This window comes from Perna viridis, chromosome 5 (genome assembly GCF_037379345.1).
Source record: "Perna viridis isolate PV_CMFRI_1.1 ecotype Kerala chromosome 5, ASM3737934v1, whole genome shotgun sequence".
Lineage (NCBI taxonomy): Eukaryota > Metazoa > Mollusca > Bivalvia > Mytilida > Mytilidae > Perna > Perna viridis.
The window spans coordinates 12,314,041-12,332,429 of record NC_142449.1 but is presented as its reverse complement, the minus strand read 5'-3'; the positions used below and the strand labels follow the sequence as shown (position 1 = coordinate 12,332,429).

The following is an 18,389-nucleotide window of genomic DNA, read 5'->3' as shown; positions in this document are numbered from 1 at the left end:
GAAAATGGAATTTTATTGAGACTTTATTCAGTCAGGTGTAAACACTCGAAGTACTGTCCAACGCAGTGTGATGTGCGGGGTTGGGTGGTTAATCGAAATAAACAAGATTAAATGGAATATGAATCGAAGCAACATGACCTCTACAACTATACTGGTCATGACTTAAAGAACGGTTACACACCATGTGACATTATCATTATCGCCACAAACTGCATCATATATATGGCAACGTATTTTAAACTCTTGTAAGATTATAGATATTTATTTTCACCACACTTACATCATTTTTATGTGTGTATGAAAGGATAAAAATATTTTTTATCTCCGTTACAAGATCAGAGTTTTATTTAATTACTTCATAATGACATCTACACATCGAGATAAAAGAAATAGTGTATTGAATGGTCTCAGCGAAAACCATCAACACAGTCGGATCAAAATGAAATTTGAAATTGTGTTTTTAATATCCTTTTTTTCCCTACAAGATCTTGAACCGTTAGCTTGACTTTTTTCATTTGTATTAATATTGTCTGGCTTGTCAGTGGGTTGTCTGGACCCTACTGTTGGGCTGGTTTTTTTTTTTTGTTTTTTTTTTAATTTTGTATCATTTTACTTTACTTTTTGATCATCAAATTATTTATTTTATTTCTTTAGAAATTCAGATTTTTTTGCTCTTAACATTTATCAAATCCTTGAATTTTTTTTAAATAAATGTCTAAAAAAGCTATTAAAAACATCTATTTATTTTCAAAATCTTGAAAATCACATGACTTTTTAAGAAAAAAAAATCAAATCCACCCATAAAGTTAAATAAACAGTCCCTTATAAACTATACAATTGGGTATTGAAGAAAAGAAAATTTTAACTGTGGTATATCTCTCAGTAAAAAAACTTGGCATATACATGTATTATTAATTTGACTGTAAAAATAAAGCAATGAACAGTCTAATAAAACTTTTAATTCATCTGTATTTAATATACACAACTAGCACAGACATTAATAATCATAAATATAATATTGCACATTATGCAAACAGTGTACAAAACAACAATACATGTACACTTAATAAACAATGCCACAACACTATAAATCACAAGTCCCTACAAGCTTAAGCTCTGTCTTCCCAATAAATAGGGTAGCTTAACATCATCTATAGAAACCACAAATAAGACATAAATGAACATACAGATTAGGCAGAAGAAAAATAATATTCTTGTTTCCTGCTACTGGCATGAAAAAAAGGGCTGGTAGAAAGGGATTTAATTTTATTTTATTTTTCAAAAACATTTTACAGTGAGTTAATGGGGAAACAATCTAGATTTAACAGTGCTTGAGCCAAAATGGCCATGAAATGTTTAGGGTAGGCACAAAAAACAAGGGTAGGTAGGGCAGAAGAAAACAGACATATCATTATTTTTGGCCTAACAGTCTAGGTTCTCAATTTATAGAACACAATTTTTTTTAATAATGGCTACAATAAGCATACATTTCTCCTTCAAGGTCACATGAATGTTTAATAAGGGGAAAATCCAAGAAACCAGATCTTTAAAAACCGATGAAGCCCTTAAACGACAGGCTTTGTGTAATACACCTGCAGAGACGATAAATCTATTTACTCAACCAGTCACAGATCAAATCCACATAAACCCAGCCTAACTCTTAGTCAACCATAAATAACAATTTTGCACAATCATGCTACTAAATATAATAATGCATTGAAGTTGGTCAATAAACTAAGTACCCAGAACCACTGATAGAGAATGTTGGGACTAAATTCACAAAATCAAATAAAGACAGGCAATATTAATCTAGTCATAGAGAAAGCCAGTCAATATTTACATGGCCACATACACAGTCAGGCAAAATTACCTAGTCAGACTCACTGCCAGTCAGACTCACTTCCTAACAAAATTAGCCTAGTCTACTGACAACTTGTCAATACTGAGAACCTATCCTGAAACAAGTTGTCAAGCAACACGTGCTTGGACTCATTGTCTGATAAAATACCTGTAGAAGTTCAACTCACAGCCATGCAATATTTACATAGTCACACACCTTCCAACATGTCATATAAACAGTAAATAGAGAAACCAGAAAATATTTACCAAGCCATACACACACTGGTAGGCAGAGTTATGAGGTGAAACCAATTTTCCAGGCCATCTTTTATTTTAATAAACCATTTTTCAGAAAATGTATGAATTAGTGCATATTAATAGACACACCATATTACCATATCAATGTTTCTCATTTATTTAGCCAATTAAAGATTTACTATCTATTTTTGTTGCTCTACATATTTTTACTTTTGTAATTAAGATGTTTCATGGGTCTATACTATGAAATGTGTAATTATTCATTCAAATCTGCCTGCTCTAAGGAGATAATTCACATTGAAAATCCAGTAGATTCTATTGTAATTGAGCCCCATTTACAGAGTTATCTCCCTTAATTTTGAAATCTACAGTGCATTCTATACAATTTTTATCTCCTAAGAGTACGGGTTATATGAAAAACCACATGTTAATTTCTTTTTACTATGACATTTCAAACAAAATATCAAAAATAAAAATATGTAGACTTCTTACCCATGAATCACATTTTGCATGATCTTTAGCTGGAGTGCTACTTAATAATTGAAGTTTCACACAATTATCAACAGTAATAAACTGTTGTTTAGGATCCTCAATACCCTCTGTTAACAATCAAGCTGCAATACTTGAAATCTATTATTCATCTGTTCACAATCATTTCTTTCATTTTACATTGTGATGGGATGTACTTGTACACAACTGATAAAGTATACACAGCCAAATGTGCCACACATGATAATCATATGATGCTCCTATGTTAATTTTGGCTTGAAAACATATGATAATAATGTAATAATCATGTTAACTGAAACATGTGATCATATGGTGCTTGAATTATATGATAATCATACGAATGAAACCGTATCATTGTCATGTGTAGTATTTGGCTGTGTATAAAGATTGTACTCTTTGTGCAATTTTTGACAGATAAAGATTAAAATGTACACTGTTTGAACAATATATGATTTTGTCATGTTAAACAAACCAAACCATCGGGTGCTATATCTATAACTAGTAAAGTCATGATACTTCGCCTGATGACTTCAAATTAGTTAATAGGTACAGATATTTACAACCACTGGTATAAGGCAATGAAAATTTAATCACTCTCTAATGACTACTTGGTGTTACAATCTCTAAGGCCATACATTTCCATGTTCTGAGTTAACTGGTTACTTATTATATGGAAATTTATAGTTATTTTTCTGTATATTTGAAAAGTAACAAATTGAAATAAATAAACCCTGGCTGTTTTACAAAAAACATAAAATATTTTTTTTTTTTTAGTTCTTCCAATATGCCAAATTTTCTACTGAAATGTCCAGAATGTTAAAATCATTACTTCCTACACTCTGAGATTATCTCAACTGTTTGTTAGAATAGTTTGCTCTGAATGTAGGTTGTGGTGTAGATAGGAGGCAAAACAAAAATCAGTTGTGACAATTTCATACAATAAACACCATGTTAAAAGATATCAGTGCCATATCAGGAAACAACTTCTGATTATAGAATAATGACAATGCACACTGTAAAAAACTAAATAGTAATGTCAAACATGTAAATCAATATACCAGTAATGGTATAAACACTTGAATATTTGCATCTCCTGTAGAGACGTTTTTACTTCTGAGGATCGTATTTCAACATTTTAAATACCCAGGCTTTCTATTTCAATTTTATGTGATAATGAGTTAAATAAAAATTCTTTCAAAACACTGAACATAATCATTAGCAGATGATTGGGCAGTTTCAAGCTCACAAAAATTGTATACTTTGTTTCCAACTTCATTTATTGCTACCTTAAACCAGGTCCTGGAACATGAAAAATTTCTAAAAAAACTGTTCAGAATATTCGAAAATGTTTTAGACTTTATACAATCCCTTAACTTTGATTGGAGTGACAAGGAAGATATGAATTTATCAGTCTAGAGTATTTTTTTCAAGTTATTTTTGTGCCAAGGCCTGACATTATTTACTGAAGCAATGTGTAAAGAATCTAGCAAAACAAAGATGGAGAAAACATGCAAGTCTAAAAAGTTCACTCACAATTCATCGATGAAATATAATACAAGGTTATATTAAGTACTAAAACAGAGGAACTTATCTAATCTTACAACAGATAACATGTATTTTAGTATCATTTAAAAACTTACATTTTTTTTTCCAAAACTGACATAAAATAATTTTATAGTTTTACAAAACATACACAGGCAAATATTTTTCACGTGAAATTCATGTTAATTGAGCTTCACATGAAATTCATGTTAATCGAGCTTCACGTGAAATTCATGTGAAATTCACATTATTTTCATGTGAAATTCACTAAACATGAATTTCATTTGAACATTTCGTGTGAATTTCACGTGAAGGCTCCATTCATCTGAATTTCACGTGAACTCTGTCACTTAGTTTATTTGCTCAATTCAGGTGAAAATCATGTGAAATAATTTTGCCTGTGTATATATATGTTTCTGACTCTAATGTGTATGAGATTAGGCAAGTTTTGTAAATTGAGGCATTGTGGAAGTTTCCAAACAAAACAATTTAGTCTTCTTTTCATGGTACTGAACCATATAATTTGGGCATTTTCTGACATCCAAACATCCATTCTATAATAACAATACCAGAGATTTTGGTTACAGAAAAGACTACATCACAAGGTTCTGAGGTTGCTATTTATATTTTTGATACACACAGTAAGCTACACCACCAACCATACATATACTAACAACACCAGCCACGTACGGTGACACCATTTTGACATTCTCCCATAATAAAGTCAGTCGGATATTTGAACATTCTTTCTGTAACTTTATGAATGAAGGTCGTTTCTGCACTCTACGGTAGTAGTCATTTATATAGGGACATCTATCCACAGGGAAATATAGAGATTCAAGTCCAAGTAACGCAAACCTGTTAAGTAATGCAGTTAGACTTATGTCTGCAGCTGTATACATAGGGCCAAATAACCATAGGTTGTCTTCAAAGTCTTTATTGGCTGAAAAATAAAATAACATCAGTAACTGTATACATAGGGCCAAAAAACAATAGGTTGTCTTCAAAGTCTTTATTGGCTGAAAAATAACATGGCATCAGTAACTGTAGAGAAAATTGATTCTGGAGACAAAATACAGATACATGTACCAGTACATTGAAGGTTAGTACTGAAAAAAAGTAAATCCAGCTCAAACAAGAGATGTGGACAGACTAACAATGAAATAGACAGCTAAGATGATTCCTCTACCCCCAAACAAAAATGGACTACTGTTTCTTCATGCAGACTGTCAAACTATGATCAAATCAGGACCGATATTTAAAGCTTGATACAACTCTCATTCTGAACCAAATCTTGTGAAGAAAACAATCGACATCCAAGTTGGTTACATACATAATAAAAGACATTTGGAAATGTTTGATTCTTTGAAATCCATGCCAACCTTAAAATGATAAGAAACATTGCCCTAAAAGGAAATAAATTAATTCACAAGTACATATTCTAAAATTATTGCTCGAAATCAGTGCCCACAAATGACTTTAACAACAGTCCTACATGTACAATAAGATGTTAATGACAAACAACAGTCCTACATGTACAATAACATGTAAATGACAAAACAATATGTCAATGACAAAACAACAGTCCAGGTTTTTTTTTTTCATTTTCAGAGCCACTGAACATTGTGTATGTTTATTAATTACCTGTAGTTAATAAACAACTGATAATATACTAAGCATAAGAAGAAATGTACCACTTCTTTCCAATGTATATTTTAAATATAACAGATTTTTTTATTCAAAAGAAATAAATGTAAGCGGTGATTTGTTCGTTTGCTGAGTATAAAAGGTTTCTTAACCTATAAAGCTCTAAGTTCAAGTTTTTTTTTTTTTATAAAAATCTTTCGCCTTTCCTCTAAAGTAGAGTTTTTTATAAACCAACAATTTAGCCATTTAAGGTATAGCTATTCCAACATTCAATACCACCACTGTCCTTCATATATAATCGACGACTTCACATATCCATTTAAACAGAACAATTATGTTATCATTTTTTAAAAGGGAATCTATTTTCTGCTTATACCTTACACAAATAGTCAATTTCTTGTGTACTTAAAAGATTGAAAATGAATAATAAATACCATTTTATTCCACACTTTTTATAGAAAATATTGGATATCAGATTTCTTAAAAAACAAAATATTTAAATAGTTTAACAAATATAATTGATAACTGACTAAATTATTTCAAAACCTAGCCGAAAGCACAAACAATTTAATCCATTTCTTATTGCTATCCAGTGTTTTCAATATGAATCTAGAACCTTAATGGAGCTTAAATCTTCAGATTTTCACAGGCTTGACGTAAATACAAGATCCAAAGATCCAGCATTGCTAATCTTAAAATACCAGAAGACTTCAACTTGTATTTCAATCCTCCTGGGGAAATAGCTGTCATTTAAGGGAACTACCTGGTACTAAAAACATGAGACGTATGAAAACTCTGTAGCAATAGGCAAATTTCATCGATTATGAGTTCCTGTATTTTGTTTCATAGAGAAAAAATTAGCAAATACGGTCCTCAAAGACAAAACTTTCCATGAATCTATAAAAAAGTTACAGTATAACTTTGACCAGATTTAGTAGGTATTAAATTAAATAACTTTAATTTTTCTACTATATTCTATAAGGTGTCCAAATATAGGCATATACCGTACAGGCATACAGGATATGATAAAATTTGGCTGTTCATGGAAATCAAACTTCAATTCAATATAGACTGATTGTTCTTCATTGACATCCAGTCACAAATATCTAGTGCATAATAAGGTCATGAACAAATAGAAACAAAAATCAAAATGATAAAGGGAAGGAAAATATTCAGACTAAGGAGAAATGGGTTGGTTGGAAAATATTGCTATCTGTAGTGGTCCGATTGCAATTTAGACATACCAAACAGTGGGTTATTTTGGCAGTTGCAAAATTTGGCAATATTGGGGTTAAAAAAGGTATATCTAAAATTTTGTCCTTTCTAAGTTTGGCAGATGCTAAGTGATAAACTTAATACTTAAAGTCAGAGTAATATTTGGCATAATTTATTTTGGCGGTTTTAGAAAGACAGCTAAAATATGCCAAAATTACCTGCTATATGGTAAGTATGGCTCTAAGAGTAGAAAGCAGTTCAAAATATGAAATCTTTGAGCGATGGCTCACCAGTGATACCCCCACTTTCTATAACAATGTAAGGAAAATTCATGTTTCTTCAGCAAAACAGGAAGTAGAAGTCATACCAGCACAAAAAGGTATCCAATGAATGATACAACATCCCTATAGGAAGCATATTGTTCAATACATGATTAATAGTAGACAAGAAAAATGTGACTAAAATTTAAGTTTTTGTGAAAAACAGGAAGTACAGATTGGGGATATAATTATTTGTCCTGTGTCATACTAGTTGAAATTGTAAATATTATTCAAATTAACTGCAGCCGCTAAGGTTAACAATGTATGCTTAATAAGAATTACATGTACTGCAGCTAAGGACACTATATACAAGATTGTTGTGGTAAAACTGTTCCCACAGAAGTTTAAAAAGAGATTTCAAAGGCGACAGACAGAAAGTGATAACAATAACCTAAAGATACACTAAAGACATTGGAGATTTTTGTTCAAAATTTCTGATACTTTCAAGAAATATAGTTTTTTTTTAAAACTTTGTTTACTTTTGTTACCACTACTTATTTGAATTAACTGGACTAAAAATTAATACTATAACACATCTTAGCCCTAACCTTATCCTACAATATAATATTGCCAATGGCATCAGTCCCATTACAACTATAAAATATGACAAATCATAATGCCTAAGTGGAAGATGAGCATGACATTTAGTAAAAATCCTATAAAGTTTGATCCAAATTTCTCCACTAATATACTAGTAATCAAGTTATCAGTACAACTGAAAACTATCCATGTTCAATTCTCTTAATGTTTCATTTAATTCTTACTTTATTTAGAATATTATTCTAGAATATATTTATACTTTAATTGGCAAGGTATTTGTGTCAGTACATAAATTGTATAAAACATACTACCTTTGACAGCCAAATCAATTATAAACCAGTTTAAATAAAGGGCAAATATGCCACATACATTCCATGAACTTTAACCTCACTATCATACTGTATAAAATTATGTCCAATTTAAACTGGAGTATCAAATTATCAATACAATTATTTCTAAATCACAGAATGGACCTGAAAAATGAATATTTTTTTTAGAAAGGGCAGCTATAGATATGCTACATGTATTTATCATCCTTTTAAAATCTAGCTAAAGAGTAGCATCATGTGGCAATAAATACTTTTAGTTTCATTTGTTGGAGTTTCTAATGCTCATAATTCCACTGAATGCTATATGGTCATCAATTGTAAAGCACATACAACAAACAATTGTAATAGCACTTTGCTAATAAAGCTACATTATCCAATTCCAAATTAAATGAATTTACTTTATTTAATTGTCTTTTTCAACCTTTTGAAAAAATGTTTTGGACAAGCTTTGCTGAATAATGCAAAAGTTCAACAGCCATCATTTCTAAAGTTTTTGTCCAAAAAAAAAAAAAAAAAGTTTGGACAGATGGACTGATTGACAGACAGTGAGACAGACAGGGTGAAACCTTTGTACCCCTAACTTCGTTTGCCAGTATAAATATTTAGAAAAGGAACTGAAAAGGAAACTGAAGACTTTTTCAAAAAGGTTGAAAAAGACAAATTACACAGAAACACTGCCTGAGGAACAAAGAACTCACTTTAGTTATAGTGCTGTTGATTGCACTCACATTATTGTTATAATGAATAGGCATTCATATGCAAATTTAAAAAGCTAAGTGTTCACTAAAGAATGATGTCTGTTAGTAAATATGTGTAATGACTGGGTCATTCAGTAAGTACATATATTTACTAAATGTACCAGTAAGTACATATATTTACTAGGTGCACCAGTAAGTACATATATTTACTAAATGTACCGGTAAGTACATATATTTACTAGATGCACCAGTAAGTACATATATTTACTAAATGCACCAGTAAGTACATATATTTACTAGGTGTACCAGTAAGTACATATATTTACTGATGCATTTTATAATTTTTACACATATTTACTAATCATGTAATTTTATATAAATGACACAAGTTTACTTGGAAGAGTATAAAAAAAGAACTGTCAAATAAAATTTGAAAACAGTTAGGCATAAAGTACAAAACACAGATTTATATTATTTCACAAAGAAACAAATGTTAATTGTAATAGTTGGGCAAAATATTATGTAATTATGTAGAAAGGTGACAGATTTTTCACTCAACTTTGTCATATATATCTTGGTTTTAGTGTCAACATAATTCTCTAAAAGTTTGGGTAAACTGATTCCTAGAAAAATAAATCCAACCATTGGGAGTCAATATAATTTTGAAGAAATTTTGATGGATGAGCAGAATGACTAACAGATGGATGGACCTGGTGCTAAAATACCATCCACTTACTGAGGGTATAGTTCAAATAAATTACCATTAGGATCTTTGTTACATGTGAGGGGATTTGTGAATTTGAATTTGTATTTGATTTTAATTGAATGCACACTATGTGTTTAACTGAGATGGATATTAAAATAGTAGTTTTACAAGCATCAATAAATATGAAACATATAAATTTTTTTGTGATCAATTAACTGATTCACTTAAAACATTTTTTTTGTCATGTTCAAACTCAAATATTTAAAAAAATTACTCCAAAGCATATTCTGCATCAATAATACAAGCTGCATATTGAAACTATAAAGCACACAAAGGGATACCTCTACAAATCCCTATGTATGTACACATTACTTTCTAATTTTTGTATTTAATATTAATGTGTTCATTAAAACCCAAAATCCTACTCAAATCAGAAGTTTAAATGTAAGAGGCAAAAAAATAAATATTCTCCAGCTACAGAATGGATAGACTTGCTACAAGTCCCTCTCTTTATATAAAAGAGCATATGAAAAAGTTTGTTGATTGCATGTATCCCTCTGATAGCAAATCAACTAATTAGTAGTGGTGTTATCAAAAATGATAATTACATAGATTTTCTGTGTCATATACATGATAAAGAGGTACTTGTAGCAAGTCTACAGAATGGGTACTTCTTCTGAGTCAATGGCAAAGTCAAAGTTAGTCTAAACAAATCTCTAATTCATTTGCATACAATCGAAACTTTAGTTGGATAATTATTTTACCCAAAAGTTTCATATAGAATGATTAAGTGGTATAAGAGGAGTTTAGGATACAAAATGGATAATATGTTGCATCTGCTGGAGTAAACAAACAAAAGTCCATGTAATAATTTTGTCCATTTCAAGGACTATTCTTAAAATTAATTCTATAATCCTATCATTTCTTATGGATGGATAATCATATAAACAGAGATACAAATGAACTAAAAAAAACAATTACTCCATCATTTATTCATAGGGTACCACACAGTAATTAAAATGTTAAGAACTTACTTTCTTTCATGTTTTTCAGTTGAGTTTCTATTTCATTGATGGTATCTTTCAGATTCTCTAACTGTCTCTGAACTTGAACAGCATCAGTAATAATGTCAAACTTCTGAGCAGCTGTCTGACTCTTGGTGAGGTAGGCATCACGTAAAGCAGGATGTTTAGCAGCCAGCTGTGTCAATACACTAAGGCGTTTGGCAAAGTTTTCTACAAATTATACAGAATGCATTAATTAATATGATGAACAATTTTTGACCCACCAACATGTATTTCTGTTTTCCTATTCAAGGTTTAATCACAAAAATATAGTTATATACTAAATATCCTGCCGGCAATAAATATTTCATGGATAAGACTTGAAAACATTTCAACTGTAAGTGTTAAAGCAGGGCCTAAGTTAGAGGGCTAAATGAGCAAAATCTTCTCCTTGTTTGTGCTCACTTCTCCTATTTGTCTTAGACAGGGAGAAGCTTTTGTAATAGATTGCCAGTATTGTTTTTTTCTGACAGAATTTTCTAAAACTTCCCCTTGACATTGAATGTCTAGATTAGGACCTGCCTAGTACAAACTACTAGTTCATCCTCAGAAAGGTTCACCACTTTTAAAGTTTGTACCATTTTCCATTTCGAAAAACATATTTTATATAAATACTCGATTTACTATGCGCTCCCTTCGGGAGCTGAAAAACAGCATAATGGGAGCTTCATTTGCGTATACTTGTGTATGTGCGAATGAGTGCCAAACCAGTCTCAGAAAATATTTGCTAGTTTCAATAATTAAATACAAATCGAATCATAGTTTTTCCAAGATAGGAGTGGCCTTATAGTCTGCTCCCGGATGTTTATGAAAATTACGTCATCAATATTACCCATAATTCTCGGGTCATAAAAACTGCGAAATGAAAATGAACCAAAACGAAACGAAAATAATCGATAACAGAAAGAATTAAAACGAAGCAATTCGATAAAATGAATCAAATCGTATAAATACATAATTAAACTATACTAAATGGAACAGAATGCAGCGAAACTAAATACAATAAAAGAAATCTTTTAAGACATTTCGCAAATTTTAAGAACCATAATGTTAACCAATGCCAGACAATTCGACCCAAAGACATTTCAGACCACAAAAACCAATAATTCTTAATGAATGCCGGACATTTTGGCCAATAGACATATCAGACCATGACAATTAGTATAATGCTTTAGGGCAAATATATATACTTAAAAAATTTACCATACTTGGATGTATAACATATCAAATAAGAGCTGACAAAAAATTTGTTTTTATTAATGTTTCTTTGGGAGCATTAAAAGGTTTCACCTTCATCATATTAAATATGTTTATCAAAATTTATTTTGTTAAAGACTACCAGAGGTGCTATTTATATACAAAAGTCATGCACTTAAGATATTGGTTAAAATAGCATACCTCTCATACTTCTTTGAGTAGCACCAGGAATTTTACATCCTGATTCTGACAGGTGGGGATGGTAAATAATACCATATGTTATAACATCCATCTGTATATTGTCCAACTTCTTCTGTAAGGAGGCAACCCTTTGTCCCAGTTGTGAATCATCTTCTGGCACAAGTAGTGGGCCCTCTGTAAGTAATTTAATAAACAAAGTCAGTACTATACATATAATATGGTATGTTACTCAAATCTGCCTTAATCAGCTAGCACAAATCCTTATATTTATAGGAACTATATAAAATTGTTTTTTTTTATTTATTACAGGTGTATACATGAAACCTCACAGTGATGGAGTGCTTTGTGGTTTGGTCTGAAATTATAGTGAACAAAATTAGATCAAATAGAAATGAAATGCAAAGGGAAATAACTGTAACAAATACATGTAATTACAATTTTATTAAATACAAAGCACTTACCAGCTGGAAAAGATGAGTCAATATATTTGATTATTTTATCTGGCTCTGTAATGACAGTCTCATCATCTTGAAGAACAGGGACATGGACACCTGGATTTAATTTTACATACCAAGGTGAATTATGTTGTCCTGAGAAAAGACTGACTATCTTGGGTTTGAATGGTACTTCTTTTTCATAAAATGCAAGGAGAACCTGAAACAAAAAGATTTCAATAAAAATAACTATCTTTGTTATCATTCAAACAAATGCAGACATGTATTTGTACATGTAGATACAAAGTTTTTAACTACAAGTAAGTTTTATATGTATGTACCTAGTACTACAAAACATGATTTTACTAGATCAACAAACAAAGCTTAAAACAGCAAACATAAAGTAACTACGCAGTTTAAAAAGAATCAAAACTGTAAGATCTGGATTAAAAAAAAGGAAGAAAATCATGTCTGTACTACAATTACTTTTTACAAAATTTAATTACCTTCAAAAATATATTTATTGTCTGTGTTTTACTTTATTGATACATGTATACCAAATATTTGGACTTCACATTTCTGCCTGAAATAACATACAATTTCTGCTCAAGACCAAAATAAATTTACTGTGTGTTTCCTGTTAACCATCTATATCCTCTAATGCAATTCATTTCATAACTGATATTTTGCATGATGACACAGTGATTGGGATTCAAATTTTGAGATTGGGCCAATTCAAATGATTTTCAGAATGTCAATAGGCCATTCTTTATCATTCTTTGTTTAAAAAATCTGTTTTTAATGGGATATTTTCAGCAGGAATGTGATAAAAAGTGAATGGCTCCCTTTAATCCCAATCACTGGTGACATTTTGGACAAATATTTTGTACATTTGCACATATCACATGTGTATATACATGTACAACTCAGTATACACACTTTGTATTTGTATGAATTAGTGTTCATTTAACCTGAAAAATAAAAAACAAATATCGATACCAGACAGAAGCAGAGCCTGGTAAGAAATTTCTCAAAATAAAACAAAAATGACTACCAGTATCTGGAAACATTTTGTACCAGTCCTGTGACATGATCCGCTTCCAGAGAGGATAAGTCCATGGCATAATCTAGTTTTAGTAAATTCTGTTTGAAAAATAACTATATTGAAGTTCTATACCAAAATTTCTTATTCTGAAAGACAAATGGGAGAAGTCAGCACAAACAAGGAGATTTTTCTTTAATTTCTCCTTCTAAATTAGGCCCTGATGTCATGCAGAGACAAAATTACAGAATAGAGTCTCAGCTCTAATTTTGGGATTTGATGGAAATAATGCTTTGAAAATAAGGGAATGCATATGGCTGGTAGTATGCTATGTCATTCCTCAAATGGAAATAAATGGATAAAATTCGAGCCATGTGATGATGTGTGCAGCTTAGTCTATATTACTTCATATGGAGTGTATACAAAAACAGATTCCAAATGTCACTGTTTATAAGCATACTTTTGGTTAAAAAACTAAAAGCTCTAGAGAGCCTGAATCGCTCACCTGGTCAGAAAAAGTTTTTTTAGCCTTCTAAAGCTGGTCTCTTGACCTTACTGTACTACTGTCACAAGAATCAGTTAATCAATAGAGAACATCTTAGTTGTCCATCCGGTTTCCATATTTTAAAATAAATCTCTCATACTGTATTTACCATATTTATTTTTTCACTCTTCATGGGCAACAACTCCAAAATCAATCAACAGATCTTATTGAAAATTTCATCATAGGCCCGTATCACCAATCACCATGCTCATCAATTTCATCCCATGAAAATTCAGCTAAACAATTGGTTTTCAAGCTATTTATACAAATCCACAATTTTTAGTCATGGTGGACATGTTTTTCAACAGATCAAAAATCTTCACACACAAATTGTTATGGATATCCTATTAATAAACTTTCATGCCATATTTGGTTACCATCATTCCAGTATTTTCAAAGTTGGAAATGTAAAATTCTGGAAAAAGATCTATTTCAGGACCCATAACTTAAACATCTGTTCATGGATCTTTATCAAAATTTTGGCATAGGTCCAACTCATCATGCTGAACAATTTTACTCATCGCCAGATTTTAGCTAAACTCAACTGTTTCTGAGTTATGAAATGCTTTGAAAAAATTCAAATTAATCAAATTATATTAACATAAGTTATGAAGTTTTTTCACATTTTTAATATTTCAAAAGTTACATTTACTTAAACACAGATGATCTTACCGGCAATCAATGATATAACCAGACAAATTTGACTACACTTATAATATCAATAAATAAATAACAGTAAGGAAATGAGAATATGCAGGTATGCCAAGCTTGCAAGCTTAGAACAACTGAGAACTGCTATGCATTTAACACTACTCATTATTAACCAGAACACTGCAAGCTGTGGATTCATTGTAAGTACTTGCAAGATCATGATGCTGTCATTCTTAGTTTAACGTGGCAAATGTATCCATAATTAACCAGCAGACTTTACTACCAATACAGGATTAACAATGGCTACAAGACCATACGAGGCGAAATATGTAACTGGAGATGTTCAACCTGTGACTGTTCATCAACCACTAACACATGCAACAACATTCCAACTAAGGTTACTGTCTACCACAACCACCAACCAGACAGAATGCAGATTAAAGTTAACTATGGAAACCAGGTCCAGACTGAAATTGACATCAATTCCAAACATCTTTGAAGAAGAGTTGGCAGAACTTTTATCTTGTCGTTCACCCACCAGCAGTACTATAATTATAGTGCACTTCCTTCAAACTCATTAAAGGATGTATGGTTCAATTCTTTGGAAGATACTGACAATTCAGAGATCAACATTCCAGTAAAACTGTTGACTGATTATGTCACAATTCACAGGGTGGAATCCAAACAGTATTCTTTGGAACCTCTATTCAACAGAAGGACCAAGAATGACAAACCATATAGAAGGTTGGCACAATAAGCTCAAGAAACTTGTCAAATCACCCCATCCAAACATCCTCAACATGATTAAGCTTCTGCAACACGAAGAAGCCATCCACTTGTACACTCTACTTCAATACTGGGCTGGTGGAAAACTTGTTCCCAGGAAAAGAAAATACAGAGAGATCGACAGTCGACCTGTCCTCAAGACAAGACTAGAGAACTTGATTTTGAATTTTTGTGTTATCTTGTACTTGGTATATGATGATGACCTTTTGCATTTTAATAATTTCCTAATATACATACATTTGTATATTAGTGCTTTTCAATGTAACAATGATCATGATTACTTGCTGTTTTATAAGAAACAAATATTTTGCTGCTATACAATTTTGTTTGTGTTCAATTAATAAACTTGCATATACATGTATTAATTAAAATAAATATTTATAAAAAGTGTCTTTCTTTCTTTACAAAAAAGGACTTCATCTGTATTTACCTCATACATGTACCTACTAAAAATGTTGTTACACTATAAAAAAAGTTAATCCGCTGTTTGCATAAGAATTCTGGCTATTCCAACATAAATTTCTAATCTTTTCACCAGTAAAATTCTATTTTTGAACAGCCAGAATAAACCAAAATTCTACCTATGCACCTAGCCTTAATTAAGAAAACCCTTTGGTCATTATGATATAAATGTCATGAATTGATAGAACAACAGGTTTTAAGAAACTATTTATTCGGTTAGGTGGGTTAGCCAGACATAGACAGAGATGAAAACAATAAGATGTCAAAAATGATTTAACTGTACAAGAAAGCTTAAAAAAGTAGGTTTCACTATATCTGAAGAATAAAATCCTTTGACCAATTCAGTTGAAACTAATCTCAGAAACAGTGAAATATATAACTTCCAGTGTGGTTAACTCACTTGACAAGCATTTGCAAGCATTTACTGGTATTAACCAGTATTTGTCAAAGGCATGGAAAATATGGATAAATGCCGGCATTTTGCCAACCTTGTTACACACAGGCTGTGATTTTTTGAAAATATGAAGAAACTTGGCCTAAGCCAAATAAAATTACACCTCTGTTTCCTGGAACGTCGGGAAAAAAAATTGGTCAGCAGGTCAAAATTTCATTTAATTTCATTTAATTATTCTTTCCTGAATTTCATAGAAAACAACATCAAAAACGACTTAATAACCAACTGGACTGTGTGGAAAGAAAAAAAATCGACTACCATCTGTATAATGTCAAGTTGTTTGGTGGTACTTTTTGATGTTTGTTAGCTGGAATATAAGTCAGTCAGGGAATCAAGATATGAGTCGGTTGGGTAACAGGAAACAGAGGTACATGTATACTGTGAAAGTACTTTAATTCATGGAAACCAATTTTCATGGATTAGGGAAGAAACATAAGTTTGTGGAATCTTTAATTCATGGTTTTTAGGTTTTCAGTTTTAATTTCAATGGAAATCTCCTTTTCGTTTGGAACAAAATTTCTTGGTTTGGTCTTCCCACGAAAACCCGAAAATTACTACCTCACGAACAATTTGGCCCTATTAGAATTAAAATAAACCAAGCATACTCCATCGCTTGCGATATTAATGGCTAGCCTGTTGTAAGTAAAATAATGATAAAATGGAGTTTATGTGATTTATTTCTAAAATATACCATGAGTAATATTTCAATCTTCAAAATTAGACTTTTTTAGAATCACATATAAGATGGGACTAAGACCAACATATGTAGATATTGTTGCAAACGTTTCACAACTTGTGGCTATTTCAAAAATGCAGACAAGCTCCCATTAACTTATGATAGAAAAGGGTCAACATACAAATGTAGTGAATGTACCTGTTTCAGAATATTTGTGTAGGGTATGCAATTTAAGTCATGTTGAAAATGAAAAACATTTCCCCCTTCATTGTCCTCATTATGAACAAGAAAGACAGAAATTAATCGATAAAGTAAATACTTTGGTTCCTGGCTTTATAGATTACAATACTAGATCCAAAATCAGTATTCTTTTAAATAGTAAATCACAAACTATTTTGAGAATGTCCTCCACATTTATACTGAATTGCTTTAAAATTAGAGATATAATTCTCCAATAATACTGAATATGACAGAAATATTAAGCAAATGTTATATCTTAAATTTATCATGTTTCACTGTAATGTAGATTTATTGTTGTAATAGGCCGTAACCATGCACTGTAATTGAGTTTGTGCCAATAAAGTATTTGTATTTGTATAGTAATCAGAGATTAATAAATAAACATTAGGATACAAAAATGATGAATTTTGACACCATGTTTCATCACAACAGTGTACTTACATCATGCCATTTTGGAAATTTGAAGCATATTTCTCTTTGATAATTGAGCTTAAAATATTATTTCAGCCCTAATCCCTTTTGGGATTTAGGGTTGGAGATACATTTTTTGTTTTAACCACCATTCAGTGGTGAACTACACAAAAAATATCTCCAGCGCCAAATCCCAAAGGCAAAAGGGATTTAGGAGAGTGGTCCAAACTGAACAATCAACATAGTCCAACCATACCTATCAAGAAGGTTACAAATGCATTTGTTTTTACTTTTTCATATTTGACCAAGAATAAATGAAACCAGGGACATACATGTATTATAAAAATGTGCTCCCTGATGAAAATTATAGCACTCAGCCAAGACAAGTTCAGGAGGTTTAATCTATATACGTTGATTTTCAAGACTTAAAGTTTTATTTTATATAAAATCATTGAAGAATTATTATAGTACTGTATACATTTTACCTTTTGCGAAGAAAAAGATGTTGGGAAATAGTAGAGAGTGAATTTCTTCTTCACCCCAACTTGTGTCATTGTGTAGACCTTCAACAAGCTCTTTTTGTAGGAGGTTGAAAACACATACATTTGCCCTCTGAATCTGCA

The 18,389-nt window shown here is 31.1% G+C and overlaps 1 protein-coding gene across 1 annotated transcript; it reads right to left on the bottom strand.

Annotated features, from left to right (window-relative positions):
- Positions 1-939: 939 nt before the first annotated feature.
- LOC148616065 (ganglioside-induced differentiation-associated protein 1-like) lies at positions 940-18,388 on the bottom strand. Its single transcript, XM_088582735.1, has 5 exons — positions 18,252-18,388; positions 12,528-12,720; positions 12,067-12,240; positions 10,639-10,839; positions 940-5,092 (listed from the first exon to the last, which is right to left on the bottom strand). Exons 1-5 carry the CDS (start codon positions 18,369-18,371, stop codon positions 4,767-4,769), a joined length of 1,014 nt encoding a protein of 337 aa, XP_088438861.1. The 5' UTR covers positions 18,372-18,388; the 3' UTR covers positions 940-4,766.
- Position 18,389: the final 1 nt, after the last annotated feature.